The sequence below is a fragment of the Amphibalanus amphitrite genome, unplaced genomic scaffold (genome assembly GCF_019059575.1).
Source record: "Amphibalanus amphitrite isolate SeventyFive unplaced genomic scaffold, NRLGWU_Aamphi_draft 000488F_arrow, whole genome shotgun sequence".
In the NCBI taxonomy this organism is placed as follows: domain Eukaryota; kingdom Metazoa; phylum Arthropoda; class Thecostraca; order Balanomorpha; family Balanidae; genus Amphibalanus; species Amphibalanus amphitrite.
The window spans coordinates 191,617-207,224 of NW_024881982.1; the positions used below are offsets into that span (position 1 = coordinate 191,617).

The 15,608-nt window shown below is 55.3% G+C and overlaps 1 protein-coding gene across 2 annotated transcripts in view; it reads right to left on the minus strand.

The window, feature by feature from the left end:
• Nucleotides 1–276: 276 nt before the first annotated feature.
• The window catches only part of LOC122392505 (serine/threonine-protein kinase Genghis Khan-like), a 51,085-nt gene continuing 35,753 nt past the window's right edge, over nucleotides 277–15,608 (minus strand). Inside the window, exons 14-29 of one of the 2 annotated variants that reach the window (XM_043387424.1) lie at nucleotides 13,101–13,225; nucleotides 12,710–12,815; nucleotides 12,329–12,477; nucleotides 11,829–11,935; nucleotides 8,246–8,409; nucleotides 7,870–7,989; nucleotides 7,524–7,629; nucleotides 6,926–7,085; nucleotides 6,375–6,501; nucleotides 5,555–5,834; nucleotides 5,085–5,233; nucleotides 4,514–4,869; nucleotides 4,018–4,124; nucleotides 3,364–3,652; nucleotides 2,434–2,965; nucleotides 277–854 (exon numbers count right to left, since the gene is read on the minus strand). In XM_043387424.1, the coding sequence (XP_043243359.1) occupies nucleotides 747–854; nucleotides 2,434–2,965; nucleotides 3,364–3,652; nucleotides 4,018–4,124; nucleotides 4,514–4,869; nucleotides 5,085–5,233; nucleotides 5,555–5,834; nucleotides 6,375–6,501; nucleotides 6,926–7,085; nucleotides 7,524–7,629; nucleotides 7,870–7,989; nucleotides 8,246–8,409; nucleotides 11,829–11,935; nucleotides 12,329–12,477; nucleotides 12,710–12,815; nucleotides 13,101–13,225 (2,985 nt within the window). In that variant the 3' untranslated portion in view covers nucleotides 277–746. Of the gene's footprint in view, nucleotides 858–2,433; nucleotides 2,966–3,363; nucleotides 3,653–4,017; nucleotides 4,125–4,513; nucleotides 4,870–5,084; nucleotides 5,234–5,554; nucleotides 5,835–6,374; nucleotides 6,502–6,925; nucleotides 7,086–7,523; nucleotides 7,630–7,869; nucleotides 7,990–8,245; nucleotides 8,410–11,828; nucleotides 11,936–12,328; nucleotides 12,478–12,709; nucleotides 12,816–13,100; nucleotides 13,226–15,608 lie in introns of both variants that reach the window. The other variant, XM_043387423.1, reaches the window with a different exon arrangement.

Below are 15,608 nucleotides of genomic sequence, written 5' to 3' on the forward strand. Positions count from 1 at the left end.
TTCCCGAAGTGCTGATTTTCCGAACACCCTGCAAGAATAAGATTAAAAATGCTTCTTAATAGGTATGACCCTCGCGGCTCGCACAGACACTAAAGAACCATAAAACTTGCCAAACCCAGAATTACTCACAAGCATGTTCCATTTTTATGAGAAAGCATTCCACACAGCAGAGGGGTCACCAATCGGAGATTTCGATCAGCCATTCATGCCAACGAATCTTGTTTTACCAATCCGAGGCACTACCACAAGTCCTTGCCAGCGAAGAAGTCTGACGTGTTAGAAAGGCATTCAAAGTCGTATTTATTGACCGTATTTCGCGTTTCCATCTCTCGTCCAAAAACGATCACGAATCTCTGAAAGTCGACGCTCGTTTCGCGAGTAAAATTAACAACATACATAATAAATACCTATATTATTGTCAATAACGCTAGACAGGTCGGCATATATACACGGTCTAATACACGTAATGCGGCCGGCGCCCGCCGTGTGCGCCACATCAGCGGACCAGCGGCGGAGCGGTAGCGGCAGCGGCAGCGGCAGCGACAGCGGAGGCCGCCAGCGGGGAGCGCCCTCGCCCTCGCCCGGCCCGGCCCGCGCCGGCCGAGCGGCCCACGCGCACACACACCGCTCATTCACCTATCCAGGATTGTACAAGCGACTAACCGAGCCAGCCGGGCGCGGCATATTGCGGGGGAAGGAGACGGAGACGGAGACGGAGACGGAGACGGAGGCGCGCGCGGCCGCCTCTAGCTCTCGTAGCTGGACGAGCCCCGATCCCGAGCCGGACTCGGCGGTGAGCTCAGGTTACTCGAGTTGTTGGACGCGATGCTGTGCCGCGGGCTGTCGTCCAGGCCCTCCTGCCGGCAACGGCGCGCCCGTCATCCAGTGACACAGCAGTTATACGGTGACACAGTCTGACAGCAGTTATACAGTGACACAGTCTGACACAGCAGTTATACAGTAACAGTCTGACACAGAAGTTATACGGTAACACAGTCTAACGCACTGGTTATACAGTAACAGTCTGACACAGCAGTTATACAGCAACAGTTTGACACACCGGTTATATGGTGACACAGTCTGACCCAGCGGTTTTACGGTGAAACAGTCTGACACAGCAGTTATACGGTGACACAGTCTGACACACTGGTTATAGGTACAGAAACAGTCTGACACAGCAGTTATACCGTAACAGTCTGACACAACAGTTATACGGTGACACAGTCTGACACAACAGTTATACGATGACACAGTCTGACATACTGGTTATGTTATACGGTGACACAGTCTGAAATATTGGTTATGTTATAGGTGACAGTCTGACGTACTGGTTATGTTATACAGTGACACAGTCTGACACACTGGTTATGTTACATGGTGACACAGTCTGACATACTGGTTATGTTACATGGTGACACAGTCTGACACACTGATTATGTTATACGGTGACACAGTCTGACACACTGGTTATGTTACATGGTGACACAGTCTGACACACTGATTATGTTACATGGTGACACAGTCTGACATACTGGTTATGTTATACGGTGACACAGTCTGAAGTACTGGTTGTGTTATATGGTGACACAGTCTGACATACTGGTTATGTTACATGGTGACACAGTCTGACATACTAGTTATGTTACATGGTGACACAGTCTGACATACTGGTTATGTTACATGGTGACACAGTCCGACATACTGGTTATGTTATACGGTGACACAGTCTGACATACTGGTTATGTTATATGGTGACACAGTCTGACATACTGGTTATGTTATACAGTGACACAGTCTGACATACTGGTTATGTTATACGGTGACACACCCGTTATTCGGTAACACATTCGTGATACGGTGATACACTGACTCACAAGCGTTAGTGGCAAGCCAGTTATATGTACGGTAAAAGACCTGTTGTTACGGAGGCAAACTCGTTATATAGCGACGCATCTGTTACACGGTGACATATCCGTAATTATACGGTAAAACAGCCTGACAAGCTAGTTCAATAGTGACAGTAGCACATCAGTTATACGGTGGCACATTTGCACACTAGCTATACGGTGATCGGTGACACATCCCTTAAAAGGTGAAACACGCCTTATACGGTGACACAGTGTCACACACGGCGACAGTACACCAGTTACACGGTGACACACCCGCTATACGGTTACACACCCTTACGGTGACAAAATGACACAGCCGTTACACGGCGACAGTGACATGTCGTAAGTTGTCGTTAATATGTCGTTGCTTATTGGCTACATCGTAAAAATTCTCCTCCTAGCAAACCGAAATCCTTTTGAATATGAAAAAACGGGAAATCGTAACTTATCCATAACACTTTCACCCGCCATTCCACGCAACTGACGGGTATTGGGTATGCCGACCCGTACCGCCGGTGCGCCCCGCTGCCGGGCGGTGCCTCACCTGCGTCCGGTCGTGCCGCTGCACGGACATGAGCACCTGTTCGGCCAGCGAGCCGCTGCCGCTGCTGGCGCCGTCCGGAGAGCGCACCCGCGAGCCGGGCGGCGCCGGCGGCGGGCCCAGCGGCGCCGGCCGGCGGCCGTTCTGCACGTTCTGGTAGATCTGCGGCCCGGCGCCGGGCTGGTGCAGGTGCGCCGGGTGCTGGATCAGCGGCGGCGCCGGGTGGCCCGGCGTGTGGCTGACCGAGCGGCGCGGCGGCTCGGCGCCCCTCCCGCCAGACGCCGCCGGCTGGAACATGCTCCGCACACGCTGGATGGCCTGCGGCTGCGGCTGCGGCGGCGGCGCGCCGGCGGCCGGCGGCGGCTGAGCGGCCGGCGCCGGCGCCTGGTCGGCCGTCTCCAGGGTTGTGGGCAGGTCCATCAGCCGCTGGATCTGGATGCCGTCGCCGGGCCCCATGTGCGACACGTGGTTGAAGTTGGACGGCAGCGAAATCATCTTGCTGCGCCGGTCTCGGTCGGCCGTGCCGTGGCCACCGCTGCCGGCGGGGGAGGAGCGTTACGACGGGCCGGGGACAATGCTGCACCGACCAGCAGCCACCGACAGACGAACGGAACACGGCACAAGGATGCTGGTATTATTTCCATGCCTGATCAGCAGACCAAAATATTCCAACTACTCCAGACTGAAATAGACGGGCGTCTAGTTTGATAGCTTCGGTTGACAAAAGAGTAGAACTAACACCGGGCGGAAACCAATGGTCAATTATGGTTACTAGAATTACATTTGGCGCCAGCAAGAAACTTTTGTTCCTATGGTACTGCACCAATCCAATGTATCCCTTTCCGTTCCGTGCCATCCCCATGTCCATGTCCCGTCCAGACCCCTCCCTCTCACGTCCCGTCCTACCCCGTCAGATTCCCGTGTTCTACTAACGTTCTGGCGGCGCGCGGGTGTTCGCGGACGGAGAAGCGGCGCCGGTTGACGCGGCCGGCCGGCCGGCCGGGCCCGCTCGACTCGACGTTGATGAGCTGCGGCTGCCGGTGCATGTGGCTCAGGTAGACGACGTGCGGCAGGTCGGAGACGAACGCCAGACTGAGCCGGCCCGAGCGGCCCAGCGGCCGGGCGCGGCGCACGTTCAGCGTCTGCACCCAGTCGCCCGAGCTCGCCTCGAACACGTCCAGCTGCGTGTCGCTGTACACGAGCAGCTGGCCCTCGCTGTACGCTGCGGGTCACAGAGAACACAAGGTGTCAATGGAAGTCCCAGCTACTGGCCCCCGCTGTAGGGTACACAGCACGGAACACAGGGAATGTCAGCGATAACCCAGGAGCTGACCGTGACGTTGCACAACTGCACAGAACAGTGAACACACAGGAGATATTTGTAGGCACTGTGGAACATCTAGCCATTTAACACTCGCCATTTAAGCCATTTAGATCTAAAGTTTAGCCATTTAGTCACAGCCCACCGAAAATATCTGAAGCACCCACTGCCATGAATCAGAGCAACTGGCCCCTGAGCCCACAGTTCGCCGGTCGGCTGCCATCAGCAGCCGCCCCGCCCGGCCGCAGTCGCCCGCTGATACGTACCGACGGCCACGGGCACTGCCGGGAAAAGGATCTCGCGCTCGCGGGACTTGCGGCCGTCCTTGCCGACGTACACGGCCAGACTGGAGAACACCAGCAGGTACTCGCCCCTGGAACGGCCGCAGGGACGTTGTGAACAGTGCCAGGGGAGATGGACGCCCCAGACATGAGTCCCGGGGAGGCCAGGCGCCCTACACACAGCCCACGGAGGGAAGGGAACTACAAACAGCACTGGTCCCCCACCCCCGTTGATAAAAGTTTAGCCAAAAAAAAAATAACTTAAAAACTTTTCCAGATACATGCACACTATGAACAGAATAGAAGATCGCTAGAGCACGATTCGCCCCACCCTGTATTATAACGTCGACGCCACCCATGACTCTATCACAGTATTCTGGCCTCACGTTCCCATAGAGATCTTATATACATAGAGTGTATATAAGATCTCTATGCACGTTCCCATGTTTTGCTTTGATGCCGGCCGGGCTGCCGTCCGTACCTGGGCAGCTGGATGCAGCAGAGCGCGTCCACCGGGTTGTGCGCCAGGAACTCGAGTGTCTGGCTGTCGGGATGGACCAGCGACTGCGGGTGCGCGTCGCCCGTCAGGCTGTAGATGGTGAAGCCGGACGGAAAGCCGACCGCCAGCCGGCCCTCCCCCAGCACATCCACCGACTGCGGCTGAGCCGGCAGCAGGATCTCGCGCAGCCGACGGTGGCGGCCCTTGTTGCGGTTGATCTCGTAGATGATCACCTGTCGCTTCACAGCCACGCAGAGGCAGTAGGAGGCCGCCTGCCGGCCGGCGTCCGGCTTCAGCAGCCCGGTGGCGAACGTGATGCAGCCCTTGGTGTCAGACACCTGCAGGACAGACACAGGACCATAACACGTCTGCAGGACAAATACACAGTACCATAACGTGATGCAGCCCTTGATGTCAGACCTGCCGGACACGAGCGAGCGTCGCGTTCAGAACAGCATATCAGCCTGTTGGCATAACTAGCCCGACGTCCAGCCCCACAGCTGATCCCCCCAATCCGCCCATCCCTCCCTATCCACCCCGTTGAACCACGGACCTTGGTCCACTCGACCTCGTCGGCGTCCAGGGCGCGGACGGGCACCAGGCGCAGCTGGCGCTGTTTGCCGGCCAGCACCACCATCAGCTGCTCGTCGCCCAGGTACTCCAGCTGCCAAATCTTCTTCGTGTCGCCCACGCGGGCAATCTCTGCCGTACGGGGGACACCGGGACCGGTCAGAGCGCACAACAGATGATACAGGCACACATGACGTACACAAAGTGAACTAATCACGCATTTTGGACACCGGATGTAGGTGGTGGATGGGCTGGGGATAAGAGGGCCGCAAAGGTGACTGTGATTACGAGTATGGTGTTAGCAAAATAAAAATATGACTTGAAATTTAGGATAAGCCAGCCCACATGAAGTGCGTGGTGTAGTGCATGATCGTTTCCACCAGCTCACACCAGCTCTGAGAACTCCCCCGCTTCCCCCACCATCTTCTCCCTCAGCCAGCGCCCCTCACGCACCCTCTCTGTCGAGGTCGACGCAGTAGAGCGCCTCGTCGGTGCCGACCACCAGCCGGTCGGGGTCGATGATGGCCGCCGACATGGCCGACTTGATGAGCGTCAGCGCCGGCTCCAGCAGCTGGCGCGCGCGGAACACGGCCCGCTCGGGCAGCTTGTTGCGCCGCAGGATGCGGTGCAGCTCGTTCAGCGCCACCACCCACTTGGTCTTCTCCGTCTCCGTCTCGGCCAGCATCAGCGTGTGGTTGCGCAGCCCCGGCGGGTCCATCAGCGACGTGGTTATCTGCGGGCACAGGGGCGGGCGCGTCAGGCGCGGGAAAGGTACCGGACCTAATGGCCAGCCCGAGCGGGTCCATCAGCGACGTGGTTATCTGATAGACGACAGACACGGGAGAGGGGAGTCAGAGAGAGGGCGGCGGTGCGGGCCTACTGCGCAGTCCGGGCGGGTCCATCAGGGACGTGGTTATCTGCGAGCACAGGGGCGGGGTTGGGAGAATTCTACGGGCCAGGTTGAGCCGACCGCTCAGCCCCAGGCGGAGACAGTGATCGAGGTAAGAAGAGAAGGCAACTCAGCAACAAATCAAACGGCAAGCCGCAGTCTAGCTGGAAGTATTAAATGCTAGTGCCGATTTGGAACGCATTCGGCAGAAGGCCGGTAAACGTGTAGGCCATCAGTCGGAAAAACAGCAACCACTCAATTTCACACACAAGAGACGTGCTATCCATTTCCCTGAAGTTATGTATGTTCATAACTCATAAGCGCAAAACCAGACTGCGTATCCGCCACCGCTCCCCGTCAGAGACCGTCAGCTGCCCGACTCACCCGGAATATACAGGCGAGGTCGCGCTTGTTGGCGTGAATCACATCGTTGTCCTTGACGGGCGTGACCTCAAAGTTTTCATCGCGCATATCCAGCACCTGGGACACGAAGACGCTAGGCAGCGCGCTCCTGGAGGAAGGGACACGCAGACACACCCAGAGGTTAAGGTCGGTATATCAGCGGTAAAGGGACACGCACACAGTCTCACGTTACGGACGGCACGGCGGCATCTCCGTTGAATTGAAACACTACACACACCAGCAAGTGTCTGGCTTACTGAATGTGTAACATAATAAGTAACAACAAACAAAGAAAAGTATTGAGTCCTTGACTTCCCCGAGAATCCACTCTGACCCGAGTATTGAGAAAACAATGCTGAGAAAGCAATCCTGAGTTCAAGGAGGGGTGTGGGGACTAGGGAGCAACGTCCGATGATAGCCTGCGCGTTTTGTTTGGTCTACAACCTTTGATCTTACCACATCCTTTCATCTTTTTTTACACCTTTTGCTCTTATTATGATTCCCCTACCTCATTGTAGTGCGAGTGAACTTACTTATCGGGCGATATATCGTAGAGGAACAGTTTGAAGTCACACACCACGACAAACTGCCTCATCCAGCCCTTTTTGACGCCGCCCGGCTTGGGCACCTTGACGTAGCCCTCGTAGGCGGTGCCGACGCCGCGCGTCGGGTCGATGCCCAACGGACGCTTGGCTGAAAGTGGGCGCCGGTCAGTTAGCTGGGCTGGGACTGGCAGCGGCGGCGGCACCGGGCCGCCCCTGTCAGTTTCGGGCAGCGCTATCGGGCGAACGAGCTAGTGCAGGCAGGGCAACCATGTGAGACCACGCTTCAGTGTGAGACACTGCAGCTCAGTATGTTCAGGCATAAATCAATAAAAGCCCATTTGAACTGTTAACATTACTTAGCTTTGAGTAACCAAGACACGTGCATATTTATGTAAAATATGAACACACATCAGTATTATTATCATTTGACACAATACAATACAGCAGTGAGCTGAGTGAGCACAGTTAATCACGGTGACGGGACACTGTGTCTCCGCGCCGAGGCCCGGTCCGCGCGGCGTGCGGTCACCCCACGGACCGGCCCCCGGCCGGGGAGGGGGAGGGGGAGGGCGGACGGCCCACTCACTCTGGTCGGCCGGCACCGGGCAGATGGCCGGCACCTTCTCCTTGCAGCCGATATGACAGGAGAAGCCGCACACCTCACACACCACGCCCTGACGCGTCAGCCCCACCTGACAAAGGACGGTCGGGTCAGTGGAGGTCAGGTCACACACCTAACAGACTTGTATTGTGCTGTAAGCCCAATCAACGACAAGGCGACTGGAAAGTGAGCTAATAGCAAACATGGCAGCTTATGGCAAACATGTCCACTTGGCTATCACTTCCTGTTTCGACACCGTCGATTCCCCACCCGCCCCCGGGCCGAGCGGAGAGCTCAGCTGGCACCCCGTCGGCACGCGCGCCTCACCCACCATGAGGCTGGTGCAGTGGTTACACTTGAGCGGTGAGCTGAACGTTCGCACCCGGAACTGGTGGAACTTGTACTTGGGCGTCAGCTGCGGCGGCTGGACGGCCGGTGCTACGCTCTGGTCCTGCGGGCGGGGCGCACAGCGCTGCCTCAGCACACCGACACTCAGCTGCCACAGACAGTCACCAAAAACAGCGAACGGACAGCAGTGGTCTGTCTGAATAAAGTCTTGGAAAACTTTAAGTGAATAGCAAGTAAGAATCTATTCGTTCTTCTCTGTCTCTAAAAAGAGCGTGAACAGTGATCCAAAATCGGGATAGTGTCATTGTAAGGGCGAGTGAGGAGCCCCCGTCCTCGGGCGGCGCTGTCGGCGAACTCACTATGCTGTACTCGGACTTTGAGGAGGCGATGCTGGGCACACGGCTGTCGTCGGCCTCGGCCTCCTCGCTGGCCACGCTGCCGCTGCCGCCAGCCGCCCGGCGCAGCGGCGGCTCCTTCAGGAACTGATCTAAGAACGACATCTGCGACGGCGAGCGGTCCAGGACTGCCGGCGCGCGCGCACAGACGGCCGGTCAGTGTCGGTGGACGGACGGCAGGACGGGGCACATACCGCACACACAGACAGCCGCGCAGCAGCGACCGTGCACCGGCAGCAGCCCATCTGATACGGCATCAACAGTGAGATGAAACATTTAACTGTGAGCATTGAAAAATACAGACTTATAACAAGAACCCTGAATACTAAACCACGAATGAGATCCATTACACGTGAAGCCACAAAGCAGAGGAAAGAAACATGAACAATGCAAAGCCCTGAACAGTGCTGAAACGTTTTATGCTCGAAAAAGATCCGTGGTTGATGTATGTATGATCAATATTGTTTTGAGCAGTGCACCTCACACCTGCCACGGTCATAACAATATTCGAGAAAGCGCCTAACAGCCCTCTAGCTTTACGGTGCAAGAAGCTAAACCGAACAATTGAAATAAGGCAACAAGCTTAATAACGCCAGGACAAATAATTTGAAAAATATCTGCTTATAACGAGAGGACAAATAATTTGTAACATCCTTAACGTTTTAAGAATATGTGTGTATCTCTGAGGGTGAAGCTTTTATCAAAATTTATGACAGCAATAATGAATGCATTCCCCAAAACAGGTTAAAATGAAAACAAAATCCGAAACAACTCAAACTTGACAAAACTGGATCCAAATTACAAAATAGTGCCTGTTTACTGTCTGATCTTAGACTGTCTATTTGTAGATGCCTAAAAACTGTCCCGTAGCAACAATATATGAGCGTGGTTCATTCCTGGAACGTGTGCTGTATTATTACATTTAATTGCTTTCGAGAAAAACTAAAACGAATGCAATTTAATCTGGCGTTGATTGACTCAAATCTGGGCACACTACGGTAGCCAACAGTAAAGCAGGCTGCGCTGTGAGCAAAAACTGCATTCTCAAAGCAAGCAATTGAATTGGCTTATTGCAACAGGTGCGTATAAGACCCTGCAACACTGGCTCTTTCGATACCAATATTATTGTGATAACGCTTCGAAGTTCTAGTTACGCAGTGCTCTACAAGCAGCCTTCCTGTCTCTCAGACATACACTAGGAGTTCGTCTGCCCTGCTAAAGCGGCGTCTACACGGGGACGTGCAGACGCACCGGACACATGCGCCCTGCACGCGCCGGGCGCTCTACGGAGGCACGGCGGACGGACGGACGGCGGGCGGCAGTGCGCCGGGTGAGCCGGCGTCCCGGCGGCGCCGCCCACAGACAGACACAGAGACACACTGACACGGCCGGAGCGGCCCGCTCGGCGGCGCTACGCACACCAAACACCGCGGCGCCGCGGTCACGGCACACCCAATCGACCGGACCGGGAGGACGGCAGGACGGTCACGGCACACCCACTGGACTGGACCGGGAGGACAGCAGGACGGATCGGGAGGACAGCAGGACGGACCGGGAGGACAGCAGGACGGTCACGGTACACCCACTCGACCGGACCGGGAGGACAGGGCGGGAGGGAGACGGAACGACAGGACAGGGCGGACAGGAGGGAGACGGGACGGGAGGACGGTCCCGGCACACCCACTCGATCGGACCGGGCGGACAGCAGGAAGGGAGGGAGGGAGGACAGGGCGGACGGGAGGACGGGCGGCACACCCACTGGACCGGACCGGGCGGACGGCAGGAAGGGAGGACAGGACGGAAGGTAGGGAGAAGGAGAGGAGGGACGACCGGGCGGACGGATGGCAGGGAGGGGGACGGAGCAGACAGGACGGACGGAAGGACGGGGAAGCAGCAGCTCGGTCGGCAGAAGGATCATACAGGATACAGGATAGCTGAGACGGTGGTGAAGAGTCGGAAGCGACAGAGCCAGAAGATGGGACGAGAAAGCGGAAATACAGCGAAAGAGCGAGAAGATGAAACAAGATAAAAGAAATAAAAGCGGAAATAGAGCGAAATACTGAGAAGACATGGAAGATGGTAGGAGCAAGGGACAGGTAGATTAGAAGGGAAACGAAGGAGCACCAAGAAGAAGAGATGGAGATACGAGTGATGAAGGGGATGGAAAGAACCAAGATGCGTGACTGAGATTGAGAAAGAGTCAGTGCGATCGACAGCGAGAACGACAAAGATAGAAAGGGAGAGAGCGCGCACGAACAGCAGGGCACACTACCACACCATACAGGGCGGGACGGGAGGGGGGGGGGGGGGGGGGGGTCGGTGTCGTGTGAGCGGGGGGGGGGGGGGGGGCGGGGGCGCCGCCGGGGCCGGGCGGTCCGCACGGGTCCCGTGGTGTGCGGACAGGGCGGGGCGGGGCGGGGCGCGGCAGGCGGGCAGACCAGGCCGGCCGGCCGGGGCTCGGCGGCGGGCGGGGCTACGTTACCGCGGTAGGAGACGGCGGACGCCGCCGCCGCCCGACGCGCCACTCCCGCTGCGTGCGCCGTCAGAAATAGATTTTTACCAGCAGAACAAGCAGGCCCCACAGACACGAGGAAACCCCCAGAAACAGGGGCACCCCGTCTGCCGCCAGACAGCACGCAGCACGTCAGCGGCCGGCACACACACACGCAGAGACCGCGGCGCACACGCGTGGTGCGATTACGGCGACAGACAGACCAGAAGCCACCGGGATACTGTCCCAACACTGACCGGGTCGGAGCGAGGCTGAGTGAGGACAGAGCCGGGAAACTGAGACTGGACAGAGCCGGGATACGGGAGAGGTTAAAGCCGGGGAACTGAGTGGACAGATCCGGGAACGGGAGAGTGGACACTGGACAGAGCCAGGAAACGGTAGAGAACGGTGGTGCGGCACAATCGTTACCATCGCACAGGGACCTTCTTTATCAGTAGTCACTAAAAATGGATGAAGTGTTCAGTGCTTCTGTCGGCACAAATCGGGCAATGTGCGGAAAGGTGGAGCTCGGCGGTAGGGCCAATAACAGGATCAGAGTAAGATCAGTCGGATTCCGAGGACAGACAGGTTGCCAAGCACAGCCCTAAGTGGACCATGGGCGAGTGCAAGACGCCAACTACTATAACAGCTGGGCTCCGTCCTACTCTGAATTCAGCCCCGTATAATAAAAACACATCCACCACAATATTATCCCATTCTTCTAGACTAATCAAGAGCACGGTGCAAAGCTTAAGTCGGACAGCCCGCGCACACACACATAAGAGCCAGAATACACTAAGGACTGGATAATATCGAGTTTGGTGTATTTTGAAAAAAAAAATCAAGTTCCAATGAATAAGTGAAACTGTTAAAATGTTGGACGAGACACACAGCTGGTGCAAATGCGCGCGGCGTTGTGCGTAAAAGTTGAAATGTGCGTGAGAAAATGTGCAAGTAAATGAGCGTGATCAAAGTGTGCCAGATGCGGCTGTGAGAGGTGCAGTGCGCAGAGGTGGTGTAATTGGTATCCGCTGGACGCGGGCCGGGTGAACTCACATCCCTCTCCGGTGGCCAGTCGCTGCTGGAGCTCGCGCAGCTGCTCGTCCTTCCGCCGGTTCTCCAGGGTGAGCTGGTCCACCGTCTGCCGGTACTCGCCCACCGCCCTGTGGGTGCAGTGCGGCGGCGTCACACACCGTGCCACACACAAACACACTCGCCCACCGCCCTGTGGACGCAGTGCGGCGGCGCCGTCACACACCGTGCCACACAAACATACTGCACGATAACGGCCACTCACACCGCCGGGAATCTACTTAGAAACTGAAGATAAAAGCCTGATTCATTTGACCCGCGTCGACTAACTTTTGTCTCACGATGAGCTAGCTCTACCTGGCAGTGACTAACTTTTGACTCCCGATAGGCTCCGCCCGGCAGTGACTCACTTTTGACTCGCGATGAGCTCGGCCCGGCAGTGACTCACTTTTGACTCGCGATGAGCTCGGCCCGGCAGTGACTCACTTTTGACTCGCGATGAGCTCTGCCCGTGGGTGACTCACTTTTGACTCGCGATGAGCTCGGCCCGGCAGTGACTCAGCTCTCCGGAGATGGACTGTTTGGCTTGAATCTCGGACTGGAGCGACGACTGCAGCGTCAGCAGCTCCATCTTGTCCAGCTTCTGGGAGCGCCGGTTGCGCCAGTTCTTCTCCTGCGGACCGCAGACAGTCAGTAGCTGCGAGGGGCGCCGTGGCCGCGCAAAAGTCTCATGGAGCGTGGCATAAATCATTACAGTCATACAGCGTGCCACGATCGTCGATAAGTGATGGTGATGGCGAAGGATCGTGCTCATGACACCCGTTATAGCCAGCCATCAGGATCATCTGTCAGTGCTTGCATGGGCCGTGTCAGAGTTGACTGACACCACTGCTTAGCCCACTTACCGTGGCCGGTGCCGAGCCGCCCGACACCTTGAGCATCTCGAGCTCCTCGGTCATCTTGGAGGCGAGCGCCTGCAGGTAGCCGCGCGCGTCCTTCTCCTCGCCGACCCTGCGGACGGACAGACACGGGCGGTGAGCGGTACTGAGGAGACACTCCACCACCGCCGACCCTGCGGACGATCAGACACGGGCGGTGAGCGGCACGAGAGGGTGGCACTGCCGGCCGGCAGTGGAGTCGCGCGGTAACGGAACACGATACACACAGCCCGGTGGCACGAAGACGAATAGAGTGTGAGGACTCGGCGCGGTCCCTGTCCTCACTGACCAGGAGATGATCTCGGAGATCTGCGACTCCCATTGTGAGACAGACCTCCCTCCCCCCTCCCCCACTGACCAGGAGATGATCTCGGAGATCTGCGACTCCCACTGTGAGACAGACTCCTTCTTCGCCCGCAGTTCGTCCAATTCGTCGTCCCGCTGGCGCTTCTCGGCCTGCAGTCGCGACAGCGTCTCCGAGAGCTGACGGGCAGAGGTACGGGGTCAGGGCTGACGGGTAGACGTAGGGGTCAGAGCTGACAGGTAGAGGTAGGGTACAGTAGGTCTACTAAAAAAGTCCCCCGCTCCAGAGGCGGCCGGCCGGCCGAACCCCCGGATTCCAGCCCCGACTCTATTGCGCAGGCCGCGGCAGCGACACGGGTCAGGTCGCGGCGCCCGGCGAGTGGGTCAGTGGGCGGCGGCCGGCCGTGGGGTGAGGACGCCGTGTGTGGGGCGCAGAGATGCCGCAGTGCAGAGGAGGGGAAGATAATGACTCTGCACGATGCCGGAAATGATGCCTTTGTGATCTAAATTAAACACCTGCAGTGCATATCCTCCCTTGCCCCAATCCTATTTTATCACAATCCTTCAATAATCCGTAATGGCCATTCAACGCAAGCAAGCAAACAAAACAACCCGTTTAGCGGCGACATCATCTCGGATAAAAAAGCGACAGTGCTGATTAGAATAGACTTCGCGCGACGGCAAATCGAGGGGTATAACTATTAACTATATATATATATATATATATATATATATATATATATATATATATATATATATATATATATATATATATATATCACATACCGAATATTTTATTCCCATCTAGCGAATTAACCCGCGCGGGGCTGGGGTCTCCAGCCGAACGCGCGGGGCTGGGGGGGGGGGGGGGGGGGTAAATTTTCCCCTGTTATCTCCCGAACTAATGGTCCGATTTGGAAAATTCAAACGCCAATCGAAAGATCTCATCACGAACAACTAAAAACATGTACTTAATTTAAAGTTTGAGGTCAAGGTCAAGGTCAGGTCAAGGGTACAAATTGCAAGTGTCTACAGTATCGGCCTTGCACCGTAGTTGCCGAAGAATGGAGTCATGGACTGAGACTGATTGCCCAAAACGTGTTCTTAGGCTACCAAAACAATATTCGTTGCATACAATATCATTCAGAGGTCAAGGTCAAGAGCAGGTCAGGTCAGGTCAGGTCAGGTCACCAAAAACAAAATATAGAAAAGGGCATGTGCGACACATGTTTTATGGGTCATTTTACTCATAGAATTCAATAGGCACACTCAATAAGCAGTGGCGCGGGAACCGGGGGGGCTAGCGGGGGCTGAGCCCCCCCCCCAGCTTTTCGGCTGGGGGGGCTCGTAATGTATTTGAGCCCCCCCCCCCCAGCTGGAGGAATCGAAATCGGAAATCTACCAACATAATTTCATAGATTCATACATAGGCGTGGGAACCGGGGGAGGGGGCAGTGGGGGAAGCTTGCCCCCACAACTCTGCGGCCGTGGGGGCGGTGCCCCACAACGTTCATGAGGCCAGGAACCGTTGGGCAGCTTGTCCTCCCCAAATTAGGGGTTGTGGGTCACAAAGGAAGAAAGCATGTAAGTGAAAAATCCACCTATTTCACTGGCTCGGCAACTCATTTGGCAGATTAAAACCTTTACTCCAGGTTGCCAAAACGGTAGTTTCTTCACTCAGCTGAGACGGAATACCTCACTTTTTGAAAATATTTTCGTGTTTTTTTTTTTTTTTTTTGTTGAGAAGGCCAAGGTCTGAAAAAAAGTGGCCTAAAACCGGTGAGAAAACTAGATTTGGGGGTACCCTAGGTTGATTTCTATTATGGTTCAGCCCCCCCAGTCTGGAAGAAGTTCCCGCGCCACTGTCAATAAGTGATATGGACCACCTCTGGATGAATTTCAGGTCGAGGTCAGGTCAAGGTCAGGTCAAGTGAGGTCAAATTTTGAAAATGGTTGTTAAGGCCTAAAAAGGTGTCTATCTGATGCAGTTTTTCACGGCGAATCGAATGGTGCTATTTTTGTTTCCGTACAAGGTCTAGAACTTCCAAAAAAAATCATTTTTCAAAATTTTTGTGTGTCGTGACGTCATAAAATTTTGAATAACTCCCACATTTTTGAACCGATTCTTCTAAAAATTGGTATGTAGGTGCACATAGACCACTTTTCTGACATATATTCCGGTCTTTTTGATACTCAAAATCTTGGATTTTATAATGATTTTCCCAAAAAAGTCAGTTTTTTGAAAAAATTTGGGCCAAAATCCAAAATTTTCAAAAAACCGAGATAACCATTTGATAGACAAAGTACAATTACGTATAACCTTTTTTGTTACGTCTCGATTCCTTTAAAAATGAAGATGTTAGCGGCGTTTGAAGTTTTGCCGTTTTTAAGGCGAAAAAGGCGAACATGACGTCACTAAAACGTCAATTTCTCAAAAATTTCCGACGGATTTCGCTCAAATTTTCAGAGAACGTGTCAAATTGATGTAAGAAAAGGTACTGAAAGTTTGGCGGCGCTGCGCGCCGCCGTTTTTGAGATATTGCAAAAATTCGCGAGGGGGTAA